The 20,562-nt window shown below is 37.8% G+C and overlaps 5 protein-coding genes across 5 annotated transcripts; 2 read left to right on the forward strand and 3 right to left on the reverse strand.

Moving 5' to 3' along the window:
- Positions 1-185: 185 nt before the first annotated feature.
- B0P05DRAFT_561422 (uncharacterized protein) lies at positions 186-1,965 on the reverse strand (the record flags this gene model as incomplete). Its single annotated transcript, XM_051580471.1, has 4 exons — positions 186-772; positions 830-1,360; positions 1,735-1,820; positions 1,866-1,965. 4 exons carry the CDS (start codon positions 1,960-1,962, stop codon positions 431-433), a joined length of 1,056 nt encoding a protein of 351 aa, XP_051430221.1. The 3' UTR covers positions 186-430.
- Positions 1,966-5,298: 3,333 nt separating this feature from the next.
- Positions 5,299-5,583, reverse strand: B0P05DRAFT_479653 (uncharacterized protein; the record flags this gene model as incomplete). Its single annotated transcript, XM_051575079.1, has 1 exon — positions 5,299-5,583. A coding segment is annotated over one exon (285 nt), but the record flags the coding sequence as incomplete, so codon positions are not given.
- A 10,103-nt stretch (positions 5,584-15,686) lies between these two features.
- On the forward strand, positions 15,687-17,054 carry B0P05DRAFT_561455 (uncharacterized protein). Its single transcript, XM_051580472.1, has 6 exons — positions 15,687-15,933; positions 15,981-16,043; positions 16,094-16,127; positions 16,179-16,494; positions 16,539-16,870; positions 16,920-17,054. Exons 1-5 carry the CDS (start codon positions 15,818-15,820, stop codon positions 16,673-16,675), a joined length of 666 nt encoding a protein of 221 aa, XP_051430223.1. The 5' UTR covers positions 15,687-15,817; the 3' UTR covers positions 16,676-16,870; positions 16,920-17,054.
- B0P05DRAFT_479671 (uncharacterized protein) lies at positions 16,728-18,046 on the forward strand (the record flags this gene model as incomplete). Its single annotated transcript, XM_051575081.1, has 6 exons — positions 16,728-16,870; positions 16,920-17,054; positions 17,097-17,323; positions 17,370-17,495; positions 17,547-17,901; positions 17,950-18,046. 6 exons carry the CDS (start codon positions 16,728-16,730, stop codon positions 18,044-18,046), a joined length of 1,083 nt encoding a protein of 360 aa, XP_051430224.1.
- A 348-nt stretch (positions 18,047-18,394) lies between these two features.
- Positions 18,395-19,629, reverse strand: B0P05DRAFT_561460 (NAD(P)H:quinone oxidoreductase, type IV). The gene is made up of 6 exons (XM_051580473.1): positions 19,495-19,629; positions 19,137-19,430; positions 18,962-19,085; positions 18,890-18,919; positions 18,763-18,847; positions 18,395-18,709 (listed from the first exon to the last, which is right to left on the reverse strand). The coding sequence occupies exons 2-6, from the start codon at positions 19,252-19,254 to the stop codon at positions 18,422-18,424; spliced, it is 645 nt and encodes a 214-aa protein (XP_051430225.1). The 5' UTR covers positions 19,255-19,430; positions 19,495-19,629; the 3' UTR covers positions 18,395-18,421.
- Between the last annotated feature and the right edge of the window lie 933 nt (positions 19,630-20,562).

A 20,562-nucleotide genomic window follows, 5' to 3' on the forward strand; every position in this document is an offset into this window, starting at 1 on the left:
GTACGAGCAGGGAGAGACATAAGGAGAGACATAAACTCATCATCGGTCAAGGAAGGAGGGGCATAGACACAATGAATGAGAAAGGTGGAAACCTGGCAAGAAAAGACATAAGGAGAGGAGGACGGAAGAGGAGTGACAGGATAAGGACAAGAGGGATTGACCAAAAGAGAGATACCCATCTTGCCACGGAAAGAGTCAGCAACAGGTTGACCATAGGTGTGATACTGTTGCCAAGAAGTAGGAAAGCGGAGAGGAGGAAGAAGCCAGGTTACGGTGATAAAAATGAGTGAGGAGTCATAGAGGTAGTCAGTAACCGTACTAATGGCTTGACGAGCAATACCATTAGCATTCCATATAGTCATGGTGAAGTCATAGGCAGAAGGAGAGGAGGGGGTCATAGGAGCATAAGGAACCATAGGTACCTCGCTCATTAAGAGGAGGAGACCGGTTCACCATCACCGGCCAAGGTAAAATCCATACTGGAAGGAGAGACAGAGGGAGCGTTAGCACCAGCACCAGCACCAGCCACAGCGGAGAGAGAACCAACCACGGAACCAGCTTGTTCTTTGGTCAGCCAACCTTGACAAACAAAGTCGTAGGCCACCTGTCTACGAACCTGTTCGCGGATATAGCCAAGAGCACGAACAAGACGAGCTTGCTGTAGCTCGCGTGCTTTGGCAGAGAGAGCATCAGCATCCAGAGAGACAAAGGCAGGATCCTTGACATTGGTGCCAGAGAAAGGATCAAAGTCAGTCAAGACCGGAAGCGAGTACTAGGCCATGACCTTAAGGAGTTCCTCCTTGTATCCGGCGAGGATCAGCAAGGCTACGACGTTACGAGCCGGATAGTGCACATCAAGTACACGGCTGTTATCCAGCCCGATCAGTCGCAGCTTGTGACGGAAGGCGGAGAGACGGTCACGGTACTTGTCTGGCAAGTAGACATACTCATAAAGAGGTCTGTCTACACAAGTACCAGCAGCAGCAGGAGAAGAAATCAAAAAGATACGGGCAGCGGCCTTACGTTGCTTAGGGGTGATCCTAGCCTTGGGTTTGGCCTTGGTAACCGAGGGAGAGCCGGACTTCTTAGACCTACCAAAAGCCTCCGCAGGCGTGGGGTTCTTCTTGGCAACCTGAGCCCACTTGGAGACAGCAGCAGAAGGCGAGACAGAAGAAGAGGGAGCAGCAACCAGATCATCCTCCATGGACACAGCCAAAGGAGAGGCAGCGGATGAGCCTGCTTGAGACTCAAGCTCCAAGATTCTAGCATGCGCGGCAGCCAGCTCCTTCTTGAGGGCAGAGTTCTCGGCGACCAGGGACTCCAGTTGGGCCAAACGCTCCTCATGGCGCTCAAACTTGGCCTGATGTGATGATCTGACATTAAATAAGTCTTCATTTACATACTAAAATACATCATAATCAATTTACATCAGAAATAGACATAAAAGAACCTCTTGTACTGAATAAGACAATGTATCTTTTAATAGATCAAGACTTATAACCGAAATCCATAATTTACATTATTTAATTAATTTAAAGTAGTCTATGATAATAGAGACTCAGTCATTTGCATGAACTCTACTACTACTTACTCCGACATCTCTTCATGTATAAATATGCTAGAATAATTTATAATCAAAAAGAACAACAATAAAATTGTATAGAACAGTCTCAAAGTATCTACCTTTGTCTCTATATCATCTTATTATATAACTCTATTATCAAAACATCACACCTGAAAAGCAGCAAACCAAGCAGGAGGGGAAGGAGGGAGAGAAGAAACAGAAGGGACCGAAGAGAGCAAAGCAACATTACTTACTTCTGGTAGAGAGTCAACACCAGATCAAGAGGGGGAAACAGAGACACCAAAGTCAAAGACAACGTCTTTTTCGAGATCGAGATGAGCTGATCTCGAAGGGGTGCTGACGTCACCAACTCGAGATCGCGACAGGGTACGCGTCATGTCAGCAGGGATCAGAAATGGAGAAAGAGAGGAAAACAACCGCTTACCGGAGAGACTTGAAACTTTTTTTGGAGATGAAGATACTGAAGACAATGTTTCTGACAAAGTTTGAGCTTTATCGGACAACTTGTTCACAAGAGATGAGGACTCGATGTCGAGATCTGTAGATGGAGATGTCGAGATGTCAGGAATGGAGTTACTAAAAGTGCTAGAGTCGTTAGATCGAGATAAAACGGGTATCAAAATGTGCGTAGAGGAGTGGTGCAAAATAGTAAAAAAAAAAAACGCGGTTTAGTAAGAAGGAAGATGAGAGTTTTTCAAAAACCGGAAATGAATTTGAAAAAAGTGATAAAAACCGGAAAAAAAGGTTGGTAGAGATAGTAGTAGCTTCTAGACATTGCTATGGGGTAATGTTAGACTTTTATACCAGGAACGTATAGAAAAGTTTATACGATAAAATCCAAAGGAACAATTGTACAGTGCTTCCAGCGTCAATTGGTTACCCATTAAAACATTTTACAGACAGGTTATACTTAGTGATAAACAAACAGCAATCAAATTGGTTCTTTATTTATGTGATGTTTTGATAATAAAGAGTTATATGATAAAATAATGTAGGGGCAAAGGTAGATACTTTGAGACTGTTCTATACAATTTTATTGTTGTCCTTTTTGACTATAAACTATTTTAGCATATTTATACATGAAGAGATGTCGGAGTAAGTAGTAGTAGAGTTCATGCAAGTGACTGAGTCTCTATTATCCTAGACTACTTTAAATTAATTAAATAATGTAAATTATTGATCTCGGTTATTATGATATAATCACTAATAAAATGGTCAAATCAATAAGTCGATTAGAACCCAAAACGGCCTAAAGAAGTCTTCTTTATTAAAGGTTATATTTTGTATTGTATTTATACTGTTTGTATGATAATTGATTATCCCTGATTTGGGACTGAGTGTGTATACACTAGCTAATCGGTTGAATGGATTAAGGTACACAAGAACTGGGTACATGATCAGGGCACAGACCTCGTCTACCATTGATATTGATGCAGATGTCAATTTGTGATTATGTGATGGTCTGATCTTTAACATGTTTAAACTAAGATAGAAGACATCCATCGAAGCTGCGGATAAAACTGTGATTGAAAGATATATTTATACATGATATTAATACTTGCTCTTTTAAGGCATAACTAGTGTAAGAAGGGATGAATAATGCTGTGTATACAACAGTTATACGTCTTGATCTATTAAAAGATACATTGTCTTATTCAGTACAAGAGGTTCTTTTATGTCTATTTCTGATGTAAATTGATTATGATATATTTTTAGTATGTAATTGAAGACTTATTTAATGTCAGATCATCATATGCATATAGATTCTATATGTTCACAACAACAATGACATGTATAAAGCAGCCATGGAATCTGTCGTTGGATTCAAGCAAAAGAAAGTGGAGCAAAAGAAAAGAATGGATTGGGTCGCGTGCCTGAAAGAAGGGGAAGATTTGAAAATCTTGAATTATAGAAATCCAGAATCATTACGCCGCCAATTCTACAAATATATGAGAGGAAATGCAGAATAAACAAATTCAAGTTCAAATTAAATAAACAACTTTAGTGGTATTTTTGTATACCTATTCTATTGCGTTTTGTCATATTATTAATTATATTAGCTATCGAATAAAAGTTTTTTCTATAAGTTTGTGTGTCAATTAATTTAACAGCATACTGTGACAAGTGCTAAAAATAATAATAAATATCTATATATCTTTAGTTCAAAGGAGGAAAAAAAACTCGTTAGGATTCTTCTTAGAAACATAACATTTAAATAGTTGTTATAGTCTATTAGTAACAGAATAGCTGATGAGCGACATTCAAGAAGGACTAGTATTAATAAAGAAAACAAATATCCATATAATTAAAGACCCAGATATTAATAAGCTTGCATACAGTCATACTTGTGAAAATTGTCGGTTTTTAAAAACATTGTCAATCACTATAAATATATTTGTCGTTTACCAAAAAAGCAATTGTAGATTATAAAGAAGGTAATCGTCGAAAACTAAAATATAATTGGCGGTAACTTAGAAATTCATTGTCGGCAACTAAAATAAAAATGTCGAAAAAATAAAATCTATTTGTCGGTTCTACACTAAGATAATTGTCGGTTTTTTCGACCAACTTGTCGACGTAAGGACATGTTATTTTTTTTAAAGGTGGTTTTATTGTCATTAGGATGGAGTTCTATTATAACAGTTTATTATCTGACGTTTAGAATGGCTGGCGAAGCCATAAAGGTCACTGATAAGAACTTCATTACAAGCGTCAGCAATTCTAGACGGTAAATTCTCTTCAGTCATCAATCGGTGGCGTTTCAATTTGCCCTTCACGATTGCCCGAAACTGCTCAGTAGGATTTAGTTCAGGAGAGTACGGGGGAAGGTACATCACATGGTAACCTTTGCTTTCAATCTTTCTTTTCATTGGATTCGATTTATGTATGGAAGCATTGTCCATAGCAATATAACTTCCCTTTAAGCTCTGATCAAGGACCATTACATCTAGCAGTTCATTAATAAACTTGATGAAGTGGGCGGTAGTTGTGCCTTTTGATGCAGGTTTAACATTGTCGACAATATTCTCATCCTCTTCTACATTTGTTTCTTCATTAACAATCTCGGAGGCTGCTTGTTTCTTGCCATTGTTGATCCTTTTAGTCTTTTTATTCTGAGAGCTTCTATCGGATTTAGGTGGTGGCTTCTTCAATACTATATGAAGTATACTAGAGGCATGAATTGCGCCAACTATTGTGTGGGATGGTGACCTTGATTTTGGCACATGGACAATGGCAGGAGTTCCTCTCATTGATCTTGCCCGACTGTTTCGCATGTTAATACTGAAACCTGCCTCGTCTATAAACACACAGTTCTTTGGGTAATCTAGATTTATATCTTTCCATTCCATAAACCACTGAAACCTTATCTTCAAGTTCTCAATAGAATTTCTTTTTTCGGCCTCAAATGTAGGTCTCTTTACACTGATATGCATGTTGTTCTTCAAATAGTGGTTTAGTCGTGGTACAGAGATCGAAAAGCCTTCAAACTGCGTAGCCAAGTCATCTATGATATCTTTGGTAACGATTTGAGGGTCTTGTTCAATTAAACGTTCTATATGCTCTTCTTGTTCGGCAGTAATGGAGCTTTTTGTGCCAATGTTCGCCGTCTTTCTATATGACACTTCCCCATTCGTTTGGTAGCTCTTCCACCATCTTTCCGCCGTACGTGGATTGATAGCGAGCTGCTTTGAGAACTTGGCAATATTGCCTCGTTATTCAGGTGCTTCTATCACTAGGTCTATAAATTTTTCTCGTTCTTTATCGGTATAGCTATTGTACTTTTCAGTCAAATTAATGACCTTTATTTCCTTAGGAATCTTTTCTTGAATGACTCTTTCAATAGGCTTTAGAGCTAGATATGCCCTTTGACTTGTAATTGTCTCAAGAACAATGTTGGGGTCTGTAATCTCAGTTAAGATGCCCTCCATTGGATCAAAAACCTTTTCGCCTTGTTCATTAAAGACATTATCTTGCCCATCTTTATAAAGAAAGATTTTGTCATTTGTAGGTCTTAAAGAAAAGAAATAAAACTTCGCAAAGCTGCGATGTCTTTCAAAAAATTACATGAACTTATATGATCAAATGGGTTTAGAAAACCGACAATTATCTCAGTGTAGAACCGACAAATACAGGATTCTAACCTAAAACGAGACGGCTGCAGATTTCCCAAGAGACACCCGTAGATTTTTACTAGACCATTTCCATAACCATATTGAGCATTTTTCATTAGACTATTACATATAAAAGATCAATATTTTCGTAAGAAGAATGGGTTGCACTAACTATCGATTTATAATTGAATTTTATCTTGAAAGTGAAGATGAGGATATGGATTTAAGTTATGAATACGGCGAGATTACTAAATTAACTGATTTCATTGCCCCCGTCCATAACATTAAAATGGACGAGAACTTAGAGGAGATCACTACTAATCTAGCAGTGGTTTCTCTTTCAGACGATAAGAAAAGGAAGGATAAGTATGGACCTGAGCAAATACGTCGCTTTATTGAGATTTTGCAGGAAGAAGGGGTGTCAATTCCTGTAGCTACAAAGATATGCATGATCTTGATATTCACTACAGCCTTTTGCAGACCTTCCCGTCAAAGGCCTCTGTTGTGAACATATAGAAACTATATGCATATGATGATCTGACATTAAATAAGTCTTCATTTACATACTAAAAATATATCATAATCAATTTACATCAGAAATAGACATAAAAGAACCTCTTGTACTGAATAAGACAATGGATCTTTTAATAGATCAAGACGTATAACCGAGATTAATAATTTACATTATTTAATTAATTTAAAGTAGTCTAGGATAATAGAGACTCAGTCATTTGCATGAACCCTACTACTACTTACTCCGACATCTCTTCATATATAAATACCTAGAGAATGAAGAGCTAGAAAGAGATAGATATATTTTTGGATAATAGACCTATACAAGTTCTAATCGACTTCTTTGTTTTTATCTTCTCTCTTACATCACAACAGCCTCTATTTTGATATCAAACGCAACCTCATTCAAGAAGACGTAATCACTTAGATAATTCATATCTGTCTGAGACTATTTCTCGACCCACTCTTTCCTCTTGATACGCATTTTTTTCAGAGTCCTTAGCCACGGGAAGACAAGTGATCCGCTTCACTGTCAAGTTACAGTGGTTACATTAAGTGTCCCATAAAACCTGTTTTTCTACCCTTCTCTACAAAAACTCCGTCGATCCTTCTGAAACTTGGCACATAGATTAATTAGACATTGACAATAATAATCACACTGCTAATTACTCCTAAGTGCATCCAATAACAGTGCTTCATTTTTAAAAGAGAGAAAATTTGCGTTTCACCAAAATTTATTCTTTATTTGAAATGCTCAAAATCTAGTATAACCGCCCTTTGCTTTGATGACTGCTTCTATACGTTGAGGCATGCTGCAGTAGTATGCCTCCATGTCACCTTTGCGAAATTTGTACCATTCTTTTTCGACCCTTGACCACAATTCGTCCAGATTTTTTGGTTTTGTATCATATCCGGCTAGTCTGCACTTTAACTGTTTCCAAAGATGCTCTATTGGGTTCAAGTCAGGACTGTTAGGTGGCCAGTCAGCAATAAAGTGGACTTTGTGGGCTTTAAGCCAAGAAATGGTAGCCTTTGTTGTGAACATATATGAATTCATATGCATAGATCAATAAATGATGATCATGGCAAAAAACCAGATCACATCTATGGCAATTGCAATGGATCTATAGTCACTGACATTCACTCATTCTACTAGAAGTACTACATCATCCTCATAGACAGAGATTATGAACCTATTGACTCTGTTATTATTAATGGCCCTCATAAAGTGACAGTTAGAGCTGACAAATACATTAGCATTGGCATTTGACAAATATGTAATAGTTTATTCAAGTTCAGGTCAGATCATGTACTATTGGCTGAGCTGACAACCTCCTCTAAAGGCATTTCTCTTAATTACTCCTGATCTAACAAATCAATCCGTAGTCAAGAAGCTAACCCAAAACAATATTTTGACCGAGAAGAAAAAGTATAAATACCTTGACATTTTATAGCAATTGAAGGACAACATTTCTGGGAGAAATAAAAACCTATACAAGTTCTAACGGACTTTCTCTGTGTTCTTACCTTTTCTCTTATTGAATATCTACTCTCTCTTCATCTCACAACATTTTTTTCCGTTAATTGCTTGGTAAATCCTACAAGATGAACAACTCTGGTAACTCTGGTAACTCTGGTAACTTTGAAAACATTACCAACCTTGATGTCTCCTCTTTGACTATTGGACCTTCTGCTGGAACATTGACTGATGCCCAGATGGATGAGTCGATTGATCAAATACTTAGTGAAGCATCAACTGTTAGCTCGGCTGCAAGTCCTGGCCAAGACTACAGAATGGTAGAAGAAAACCTCGCTATGCTGCGAAACGAAATGGCATCTACGTTGAGAGCTTTTGGCACTGCTAGGAGCCTAAATGATAGTGCCGCAGCCGATAGAGCACTCCAAGAAGTGGAGCGCATTAAATCGAGCATCCGCAGCTTAGACGAATATAAGTCTATGGTGTTGAAGATTGATGGAGCTGCAGAGCCCACCGGCTTCCAAAAGCAAAATGTTTCCTCTAGTGCTAGCGTTGGAGCTGTTTCGAGTGGCCTTTCTTTGAGTCGCCGGGATTTGCCCAAATATCAGTTACTAGCCAACTCACATAGACCCTTTCCTAACGAAGAGGCTTTTGAGTCGGATGAGCACTTTCTACGTACCTTTGAGAATGTGGTATACTCTTCCTCACAGGATATTGAAGCCGTGTGGAAAAGATACATTCCATTGTGTCTTCCGTATGGAGCGGATGCCTGGGCCCAGACTAACTTGAAGCGCTGCGGATCCTGGACTGAAGCAAGAGAAGCATTTAAAAAGCACTTTGGTTCGAAGTTCAAGACTAGGGAGTATAACACTCAGGTGTTTACTATGACCATGAAGAACGATGAACCCATTGGCACATACACCAATCGCTTTCTTCAAACTGTTTACAATGCTGGCATACCGAAGGATGATCCTTGAGTAGCTGATCGTTTTCTTGCTTCTCTGACTGCCCCTGTACAGACTTTGACACGTCTGGCGTGTATGAATACGTTGGGTAGACAGACAGAAGATTCTTCGAGTTGGACTGTGGAAAACATAGCCGATGTCGCAAGAGATGTGTTGGGTGATGATGCGTCCAAATATACTACGTCTACTTCCTTGTTGCCTGGTGTGGCAGGGCTGAGTCATGCTGTTGGTGTGAACCCTTTGGGTCATGCTAAGAGACATGCTAGAACGATAAGAACGCAGGTTGATCGCTCTGCACCTTACAATAAACCTGGCACCAGCAAATCATACTTTTGCAAGATGCATGGGCAAAATAGCACTCATACCACGGATAAGTGCTATACCATAAGCAAGAATAAAAACAAAGAAAAGGAAAAGGCAACTATCTCTCGACAACGTGACAATCCTTGCAGATTTTGCGATGAACCTTGGATTCCCGGTCACAGTTGTACAAGAAGAAATGTCTTGGCTTTGACAGCTGCAAAGACCAATGACGATAAAAATAAAGACAATGACAATGACAGAAAAGAAACAGACGATGATACTAAAATGATCACGGATGATTGCTTTGACTGTAAGTACACAAACGAGATCAAAGCGAAAGATGCTTTACATAAAGACACTTTTGACTTATTGACACCTATCATTATAGAAAACCACAAGATGATGGCAAAGGTTGATACCGGAAGCACACATACTTTTATAAAGTTAGACTCGCTTAGAGCTAAATTAAATATAAACAAAATAAACAAAAATATTAGTGGTTTCTTTAATTGCTTGTCTAAAGACAATAAAATTTCTCGTATTGGTATTACAGATCCTTTGACTGTAAAATATACAAATGGAATCATTTTTAAGCACCAATTTGAAGTCATAGATTTCAATGATAGCTTTGACTTTGACATTCTTCTTGGTACGGACATTATGAGTAAATTGGGTATTGCACTTACAGGTGTTGCATACAATTTAGAAAATGATAGTGCTGATCCAAATGATAAAGACTCTATCTTTTCTAATGCAAACATCGTAACAACTGATACACCTGAACCTGATAATTCACCTGCTGGATCTACTGAGGAGGTTGCACAGTTTATGGCTTCCATCCAAGATGCTATTGATGAAAATCAAAAGATACCAGTAGAGTCATTTTGTCCTATTCCAGAATCCATTATCAAGTTGCCCACACCTGAAGGAGCAACCGCTTATCGTCGTCAGTACAGCATCCCGCATACATTGAGGCCTGTCCTAGATGAACAGATAAATGAATGGCTTAGAACAAAAACAATAGAGAAGTGTGGTGTCAATACTTCTTTTAATAGCCCGTTGTTACTTGTACCTAAAAAGAACAAACAGGGTGATATTGTCAGCCATCGAGCTTGTTTGGATGTTAGACTTTTAAATAAGATCTTACCACCAACATATAACTTTGAAGTGCCACTGGTGAGAAACATTTTTGAAAACTTAAGAGGCAAGAAGATTTTCTCAACTCTTGATCTCTCTAATGCATATCATCGCTTTAAAATCCATCCTCCAGATGCGCATAAATTAACATTTTCTCATAATGGACAGCAATACTGCTTCATCAAGGGATGCTTTGGACTAAAGAGCCTAACTTCTCAATTCTGTAAGGTTATGGCCATTTTGTTTGAGGGTATGGATTGCGTTCAATCTTTTGTTGATGATTGTATCGTGGCCAGTGAAACACCCGAGCAACATGCCAAAGATGTCAAAATGGTGATAGACAGATTGATACAAGCCAAATTGATTTTGAATCCAAAGAAATGTGTTTGGTTTCAGCAGTCAGTTAGGATGCTTGGATTTGTGGTCAATGCAGATGGGATTATGGTTGATAAAGCCAAACTCACTAACGTTGAATCATGGCCAGTACCAAAGACAGCGAAACACATTCAACAGTTCATGGGGTTAATCAATTATTTTAGAGAATTTGTACCGATGATCTCTACTGTTGCTGAGCCTTTGACTAGATTAAGCCATGCAAAGAACGTAGAAGAGCTGTGGTCTGATGAGCAAACTAAGAGCTTTAATGCCTTGAAAGCCATCTTACACTCAAATATGCTTTTGCATTATCCTGATTTCACCAAAGAATTCTTTGTTGCCTCTGATGCTTCTCAGTATGGTATATCCGCTGTATTATTTCAGAGAGATGATAAGGGTAGAGACAAATATATTAGTTTTGTGTCCAATGCTCTATCACCCTCACAACGCAGATGGAGTGCTACTCGTCGTGAGTTATATGGTGTTCTGATGGCTTTTCGTCGCTTCCATCAATATATTTGGGGACGCAGATTTACATTGCACACAGATCACAAAGCATTGATTTATATGCATACTCAACGAGATTGCAACAATATGATGTTGAATTGGTACGAAGAAATTCTGACTTATGACTTTGATGCTGTGCATATTCCTGGTATCCTTCTTAAATTGCCAGATTGTTGAGTCGTTTGTATTCCCCTCTCGACCAATTCGAAGGTGATCACAAACTGGTAGGGGGTAGCACTGGCAATCGAAAGCGAAATGTACAAGCTGCCAAAATAAAAAGAGTTGCTATTTGCAGGAAGAAATATAGCAGAGATAAAAACCTGCATGTTCTTACCACGCAGCTGGTTGAGCAGACTAAAGAACCACTTGATTATTTTACACCGCCTGAGACTGAAAGAGAAAAGCTCTTGCGTGATGCACATACTTTTGGACACTTTGGCAGCATGCTATTGTGCGTGAACTACACTCTCAAGGACTTCATTGGACAAATATGTATCAAGAAGCCAAGGAACTAGTAAGTTCATGTCCTGAGTGCCAAAAGCATAATATAGCAAAAAGAGGTTACCATCCACTGACAAGCATTATTGCATTGCGACCCTTTGATCATGTATCTGTTGATTCTGCAGGTCCTTTTCCTGTAACTGAAAATGGGAATACTGAAATCTTGGTCTTGACTGATATTTGTTCAAAATATATTATTGTCAGAGCACTTAAGAACCAACAATCAGATACCATTGCTCATACATTGATGCAGATCTTTGGAGACTATGGATTTCCTCGTATCCTACAATCCGACAATGGTAGAGCATACCATAACTTGTTACTTGAATCTATTTCGAAAAAGCTCGGCATTGATCGAAGGTACTCCACTCCCTACCATCCTAGAGGAAATGGAAGTGCTGAATCCAGTGTAAAAATTGTTGAAAACACGCTGAGAAAGATGTGTCAATCGAATAGCAAAGACTGGGATTACTACTTACCAGTAGTCCAGCTTTCTATCAACAACGCTATCAAGAATAAGACGTTGAGTTCACCCTTCTCATTGATGTTTGCACGCAGAGTCGGCTTACCTAAAAACTATGAAGAAAAGAACAAATATCCACTTCCCAAAGATATGATGACGCGCGATGACCTTGAGCAGCGCATTGATCACATGGAGAAGATTGTCTTTCCCGCTATCTTTGAAAGAACTCAAAAGATAAATGAGGAATATAATAAGAGGTTCAATACAAAGAACATACTTGTTGATATTGAACCCGGAACATATGTTATGGTAAGACTGCAAAAGAGACCGAGTAAACTGTCTCCATTATATGAAGGCCCCTATACTGTTGTAAGAAGAAACAAAGGTGGCTCATATGAATTAAAAGACGAGCAAAATGAATTATTGCATCGTAATTATACACCATCAGAACTGAAGATTGTGACCATTGATGAATCAACCATTGAAGAAGAATACTTTGAAGTAGAAGATATTCGTGATCATCGTGGCAAGCCAGGAAGACGAGAGTACTTGGTTAAATGGACTGGATTTGGTGAAAGAGCTAACACTTGGGAGCCTGCATCTAGTTTCCAAGATCCTACAATCATCAATCGCTACTGGGATAAAGTTGAAAAACTAAAAAGATTAGAGCATGAACGCATTGAATCAAAATCAAGCGATAAATCTGCATCTAACAAAGAGAATAAGAATGATGTGCTACACAAGACAGGAACAAAGAGAAGAAACCATCCTACTAGACAAAGTAGAGAGAAATTATCCACAAATGGAAGAGCTGGCAAAAGAATTAAATGCTAAGTGACATGAAAGAGAAGAAAAACTATTTTCCTTTTGAAGAACACAAATTGCATAGACTCTAAACCATTTTTATGTCAAGTAACGTTATATCAAGCCTAGATGTTCACATTGTAAGAAGCCGTTTACAACTATCAAAGATGAGTTGACTCTGGAGGAGGGTAATGTTGTGAACATATATGAATTCATATGCATAGATCAATACATGATGATCATGGCAAAAAACCAGATCACATCTATGGCAATTGCAATGGATCTATAGTCACTGACATTCACTCATTCTACTAGAAGTACTACATCATCCTCATAGACAGAGATTATGAACCTATTGACTCTGTTATTATTAATGGCCCTTATAAAGTGACAGTTAGAGCTGACAAATACATTAGCATTGGCATTTGACAAATATGTAATAGTTTATTCAAGTTCAGGTCAGATCATGTACTATTGGCTGAGCTGACAACTTCCTCTAAAGGCATTTCTCTTAATTGCTCCTGATCTAACAAATCAATCCGTAGTCAAGAAGCTAACCCAAAACAATATTTTGACCGAGAAGAAAAAGTATAAATACCTTGACATTTTATAGCAATTGAACGAAACATTTTTCTTGGAGAAATAAAAACCTATACAAGTTCTAACGGACTTTCTCTGTGTTCTTACCTTTTCTCTTATTGAATATCTACTCTCTCTTCATCTCACAACACCTTACACTCCTTTTCCGTGCCTGCTGGCTTCTTGGATTTACTCCCTTGCTTTGGCGCACTTCTCAAGTCGTCCCGATTTACAAAGGTAAAGGTGACCAACTTGATCCAGCCAATTTCAGACCAATCAGCTTGACCTCCATTTTCCGAAAGATAATGGAGTATAGCATACAACAACAACTTTATGATGAAACAGACTTCATTGACATAGCCCAAGGAGGCTTCAAACCCTTCTTGAGTGCGATTGATCAAGCCGTTTGTTTAGATGAATTGATGCATCAATATACCCGACAACATCATAAATCACCTGTGATTTGTTTTCTTGACATTGCAAAGGCCTACGACACTGTAGATAGAGACATTGTTTGGGATGCCATGTACCCTCACTGCAATATTCGACTGTTAAATATTTTGAAAGATTTATTTAATCATGTCAATATCCAAGTCATCAATGGTAACCATCAATCATACTTCTTCACTCCTTTTACGGGCGTACTGCAGGGCAGTGTCCTCAGTCCCCATCTTTACTCTATCTATATCAATTCCCTTCCACAATTACTTCGTAATTCTATCCCTTCCTCCTCTATTCCGTTACAAAACATAAACTGCTTGTTGTTTGCTGATGATATCGCTCTGATTTCTGATGCCGACAACATGACTAACCTTCTTGCAATAGCTGAACAACACTCTTTACAACTTGGCTACAGATGGTCACCGACTAAATGTGCCATTCTCACTCCTCCTACACCCCCACCTTCCTTTCCAACTTACCAGCTATACAACATCAACATACCTACCACTACCACCTTCAAATACCTCGGTATGCAATTCAACTATCTTGGGATGGATACACAACTATTCATCACCTACAACAAAGAAAAAACAAAAAAAAGTATGCACAGGATGCATGACATTGGTACTCGTGCCAATGGCTTCTCCTTACCTCTCAGCATACAGATATATAAACAATTCATCCGACCACAGATCGAATACGGTTTGTGTGTCACCAACATCAACGCCACCAACATCGCTGCTCTTGAACGCATGCAGGATGATTGCCTTCGATTAATCGTCGGTGGTCACGCCACAGCATCAGTAAAAGCATTCCGGGTCATGGCCAACCTACCTTCTATGATGGAACGTTGGTATACCCTCAACACCAAATACAACCTTCGCTTGCAATGGCTCCCACCAGAGTCATTGATCAAACAAGTTCACTCCTCCACCACGCGCTATAGTCGCCTCAATATCATCCGCAACAAAAACCCTCTCCACAAAGAATTCATCAGTACTCCCACTGTAAATATAACTGAAAAAAAGAAACTAAAAAAAAATCCTCTCCAAATATCGATCGAACGCCATCAGAAATTCCTCGGAAACAATGATAAAGGCTTGTAGATCTAATTTACAAATAGACCCCATCCTCACTCTCCCCATGACACGCAAGGAACGTAGGCGACTACTAAGGTGGCGAATGAACTGGTTGCCTGGTGGCCGGCCTCAATGCTATTGTGGCGGTGTGATGAGTCGAAACCATATATTGAGCTGTCCTGCAATCCCAACACCCTATTGGGATCAAATACAACGTGCAATTGTCAACAACATTAATCCAATAATCGTAATTCTCAAAGAAAACCAAAAGTGGCAAGTTATAGGTCTCCTTTATATGGAGATAATGCATTGACATTAGTATGCAAATATGAAGATTTAGCCACCTGCATCATGTAGTTTTTGTAAAGCTGAATACACTACATACAGAAAGAAGGTCCTGCTACATTCAGCATAACAGTTTCGCCAAGTGAGATAAATAACTGAATGGCTAAAAGTAAATGATAACTGTGTATGTAGTTAGCGTCTTTTTCTAAACTCTTTCTTCTTCTCTCAAGCAGCTTTAGTAACAATACTCTAGCAACTGATAAACTAGCTATGATACATAAAGCTTTATCAGGGCTACAGAAACGGCTTGATGCGATAACTTGCATTGCCAAACTTCAATTGAAAAGACTATCAAGAAAAGATAGTGTCAGTACTAAAAAGAGTGTCTTTTTTAATTTAGTAGTTGCCAAAGGACTTGAAAATTAAAGTATAATTGAATAGAAGAATGGTGTATCTGACAAGAGAAGAGCAAAAGGTCTTTCCAAATTGTATCCATTGTCTGAGAATTTGAAGTTAGTTTTCTCTGTTTGTCAACTAAGAGTGTCATTTGGAGTTAAACTACTGAATTAGGCACTATCATTTCTTCATGTGTATCTCAAATACTAACCGTGAAGATTAATATTTCACTGTCTATTTCTTTTTCTTTTTCTTTTTTATCTTTGTTTCTATTGTATTACACGCCATTTTTATAATGACAAACGATATCGATCTATACGAAGAGTTTGCTAAAGGTGTGCAGTCTTTTACATCAACACGGGCTGCTGATATTGCAAACCATTTTGCTGATATCACTCTAATACACGAAAAGTAAGCATGAAAATATGATCAAGACCTCATTTGCTGACTATAATCAGTCGACCAGACAGTGCATTCTACTGTGAAAGCACGACGTGGAGCCTTCTCGCCACTCTTACAAAGTAAGCTCGTCTATTTCTGATAGAATACTGATCGCGTTCTTGCTTTTTAGAACCATTGATAGCTCGGATCTATATCGTCATGCTGTAATCATCTCGAGTTAATCACCAACATGTATTAATCACCTTTTTTTATAGGCACTCAAAAAGTGGATCTCATGTATCCCTACTGACCAACAATTACTAGAGAAGATTGAGCAAAGACAAGATATCGAAGATGAGATCATGGATCTGTTTAAAAAGAATCGCTTTACTCATGTTGATGTGGATGAAATCCCGAGAAAGAAACAAAAGATACACATAGATTCAACAGAGGAAGATGAAGAAGTATACAAGAATATTTACACACAACTTCGCTCCAATACCTTAGAACCTGTGTCATTGAATACGCATCAAAATATTTCTTTGACTTATTTGATTAATGGATACATTCAATATCAACAAATGGCACTTGGTAAGATATGCTAAAGTCAGCGTGTACTGACACGCATAATTTAGCTGATCAAAAGGATAAAATCAATCAGAAAGAACGATCTATTTGGAAGAAGTCTGTTTTGCATGAATTGGAAGATGTATGGGGGAAGATTGAGGCATTAGTTACTGACACCTTGTTAGAAATCGATTGGAAAATATAAGAGAGCGTTGCTTAACATGCTTACTGGAAATACCAACGAATTATATGACACAATGTGCAATACATGGGAAGATGTGATTTGGGTCTATTTGAATGCGCGTATCGAAGCATTAATGGACAAGAACGAATCAGTCAACCTTGTCTTGTCAGAAGAAATAGTAAATTCAGCATTATCTAAAGATCATATTATGGAAAGGTAAAGAGAACTAAGCACAAATTCATGCAAATACTGACTGTATCAATAGAGATGATCCAAGGGTGTTATTTCATCATATCCAAATGTCTTTGCTGTCTAAAAATCCACAAGATATAGTTAAAAAGATCTACCATGCTTATCATCACAAACAAATCAAATCTCACCACCCTTCCTTGTATATAAGGTAAGTTACTCTGATAAGGCAATAGCTCATGGAACTATCAAGTGAGAACTTGGAAATACGCACACAATTGTTACGGTTTATTTCAACCTTTGTTTTATATGGACATGAATACCTTGGCTGGAAAGAAACTATGTATTCTGCTGCCTTTCTATTAGATTATGCTAAATTGAATACCGAACCAACAACATTAAGACCTGTTGTGATTGCAACTTACGCTTCAAAACAATCTCCACAATATCAGATTCAAATGTATTCTCATTTTCTTCAAGGTAAGAGTAATGTACATACAAGAAAAATATTCATGAAGCGAGGCAGGATTTGACGGTGACGATCAAGAATGCGCTATTCTTTTACAACTCGGAAAAGAATTTGACCTCGATATGCATGATATTCTACAATATACACATACACATTTATTCAAAAAAGCCATTGAACAAGTAAGTTTAGGCATACCTACGCGTTCTAATACTCTCTAGTCTTCATATACAACAGTGAATCCACAGAAAGAAAAGATAGATTTTAAAATACAAGGTGAAATAACTGAGAGTGATACTATGTTCTTCAGATCTGTTCAATGGTTGACTTTGGACCAAAGTATGTGTATAGAAGCGTTTGAGGCAGCTAATTTGACAATCCGATACTTTTTGGGTGTTTGCAAAATCTATTTGGCACAGCACGTATTTGATCTCTTCTCTGATACATTAATTGAAAGAATGTCTGTTGCGAGTCAGAATAAGATGAGAGCATTGAAGATATTGACCGAATTTAATTCACACAAGAAGCTGGTATCTTTGTTTACTGATTTTGAGTTATGGAAGCAACTTTTACAGTGTGAGCCACAAGACAAGTAAAGTAACTTTGATCGTTTGAATAATGCCTAACTGTTTCTTGTCAGTGGTTCTGTAGATGATCTATTGGAAATCAACAAATGGAGAGATCAAGTAGAGGCAAGTAAATATCGAAAATCTTACATTGCTTACATTTTAGAATAGAAAAAGACGTTTGAGTTGGATCATCATTTTGTTCAGATTTTACAAGGCTATTGGCTTGGAGAAGGCTCAAATGAAACTGCACATGTATCTAAAGCAACTTTAAGAGAAATATATATCCCAGAAATGATTATCCGTCAGCACCAATTACTGTTGTTGTCTTCTAGTATCATTCCCAAGTAAGTTGATATTTTTGCATATATGTGTATGCTTATGTGAAATAGAAATAAGGAGAAGGCAAGAAAGCTAGTGCGCTATGTAACAGACACTTCAACTGACGTCTTCAAAGATATCAAAGCAGCACACAAAATAACTACCATTTCAGACGAACTTGCTAAATCCATGCCAAAATACTAATATAATAAATATCGAGTTCCTTTATTTTTGCTCAACAGCAAATGCATTCTTGCCCTTAACATATGCTCTAATAATTTCACCAAAGTTCTTGCCTTGATAATGAGCAATGGCAAGTTCTTTTTCAGACACGTCTCTTGAACCATCGCCTGCAGCAATGGCACCTGCACCATAAGCAGAACCACCTACAATTTCATCCATAGAGTTTAATTTGTCAGATAAAGCAGAAGGGTAACCAAGAGGAACATAAGTCATGCCTTGATGAACAAAGTAAGGAATTGTTGTCAAAGCAGTTGTTTCTTGACCTCCATGCTATACGTCCATGTTAATGTCTTCCCCTTTTTTTTCGTAGAAGGAATGCTTACCTGAGAAGCAGTACTAAAGAAGGTACCTGCAAATTTTCCTTGTAATGTGCCTTTTGCAAAATGACCACCAGTAGCATCTAAAAGACTGTTTTCTTTTAAATAAACCAATTATAAAAAAAAAACTTACCCTTTGACTTGACTAGGCATTGAACCGAATCTACGCGACAAATAAGAAAAAAAATAGAAGCAATGAACATACCTTGTGGGGAAACCAAAAAGAATACCATCTGCCTCACTTAATTGTTCGGGCTTAATGATAGGTAAATCAGGCTTGGGAGGAGCATGAATGTTTTTCAATACGCTTTCAGGTAAAGTTTCTTGAACTGTAAACAAATAAGTATAACTTTTTTCTTTTTCGAGGGGTTTAAACCAACCTTGAAACATTTTCGTAGCAACACCACTTGATTCTAAACCCTTTTGAACTTCCACAGCTAATTTGTGAACGTGATGATAAACAGTATAAATGACAACGTAGACTTTAGGTTGCGACATGATATATTTAGAGCAAAAATGCGATTTTGTTCTTAAAATTAAGTTGATTTATATTGCACATTGTTTGAACTGTTACTTAAATAACCATTTGTCATCAGAAGCAGTCCTGCTGATTCATATTGCTTGGATTCTTTGTCATTTTTGGCATTGTCTTTCAAAAATCTACAGAAGAGAAACTTGTCCATTAATATAGAGCTCACTTGGTACTAATCAAAGAACCATTTCTTCTGGTACTCTTACTTTTTTTATCCGACTTACGCGCACCAAGACCTTGCATAGGGTATTTCGTCTTTCATAACAAGGTTAGGACTCAGATGCTGATATAATGGCTCATTGTATGTTAATGTGACTTAGATAATAGTAACCTGTCTCTGTAAGAGGATGAACTCCCAACTGATGGCACAAGCTCTTTAGATAGCGGTATCTATCGATGATTGATGCAAGCTAGCTTAGTTGAAGAGGCTAGTCGAATGCTAGCCAAAGAAACATATTAAGTGGTAGGTCTTCGTCGAAAAGAAAAAGAAAAGAACTTTGATAGTTTAGCGAAACAATTTGTCTTAAGTCGAATAAACAATGGAAATCTAGATAAAGAAAAAATCGGGAAACCTTAATGCTTTTGTACCCATGTCGATATTTCTACAGTCCTTAAGTCTCGATATATGATCTTAGCTCCTGAGAAATAGTCTCCGTACAAAGCTTCGGAAGTTATGTACGCTTGCCAAGATGTATTTTGCTAGTTTTTAAGCTTATTTAGCGCAAAGTAAAAAAAGCTCCATATAGTCACCGTATGTTACACGATAAGAGTGAATTACAATCCAGTAATAGCTGAGTAGCTACGCTAGGTAGGTGAAGCCTGTGCTCTTTAAAACTATCGCTGTCTAAAGTAGGGCTGCAGATTCCTATAGCTACATGAAAATATTTGAATGCTTTCAAATACCATTAATCTCACCATGCGACTTATTGTGAAGAATACAGCTCTTTGCAAAAAATAATGTCATTTAGATTTCCTTTGAAGCTAATACAAAGAAAGTAGCTTGGATAATTCATGTTACACTATATATTACTTTAACACTTATCAATATCTGTCTCTACATGCTTTACAAGGAAGAGTAGGCTTTTCATGTTTTTGAGAACGCTGAAACCAGTTTGAGAAACTGCTAGGAATAGAGACTGGTACCTTTAATGAATAACCAGCAACCAAATACATGGTGTGTAAAGCTCATGTAAACGCAAAGAAAGAAGAACTTCCTACATATATTTATCCAGATATATGCTACAATCTTGACAAATTCAATAAGTGGAAGTTGA

The sequence above is a fragment of the Gilbertella persicaria genome, assembly GCF_025201335.1.
Source record: "Gilbertella persicaria strain CBS 190.32 chromosome Unknown B0P05scaffold_61, whole genome shotgun sequence".
NCBI lineage: Eukaryota > Fungi > Mucoromycota > Mucoromycetes > Mucorales > Choanephoraceae > Gilbertella > Gilbertella persicaria.

What these genes read in the sequence shown, in the direction of transcription:
- B0P05DRAFT_561460 (XM_051580473.1), bottom strand. Translation starts at nt 19,254, where the DNA reads ATGTCGCAACCTAAAGTCTACGTTGTCATTTATACTGTTTATCATCAC. An exon ending in TGCTACGAAAATGTTTCAAG is followed by an intron (nt 19,086 to 19,136) that starts GTTGGTTTAAAC and finishes ATTTGTTTACAG; the next exon opens with TTCAAGAAACTTTACCTGAA. An exon ending in ATGCCTAGTCAAGTCAAAGG is followed by an intron (nt 18,848 to 18,889) that starts GTAAGTTTTTTT and finishes AAAAGAAAACAG; the next exon opens with TCTTTTAGATGCTACTGGTG.
- B0P05DRAFT_561455 (XM_051580472.1), top strand. Translation starts at nt 15,818, where the DNA reads ATGACAAACGATATCGATCTATACGAAGAGTTTGCTAAAGGTGTGCAG. An exon ending in CTTCTCGCCACTCTTACAAA is followed by an intron (nt 16,044 to 16,093) that starts GTAAGCTCGTCT and finishes CTTGCTTTTTAG; the next exon opens with AACCATTGATAGCTCGGATC. An exon ending in CGGATCTATATCGTCATGCT is followed by an intron (nt 16,128 to 16,178) that starts GTAATCATCTCG and finishes CTTTTTTTATAG; the next exon opens with GCACTCAAAAAGTGGATCTC.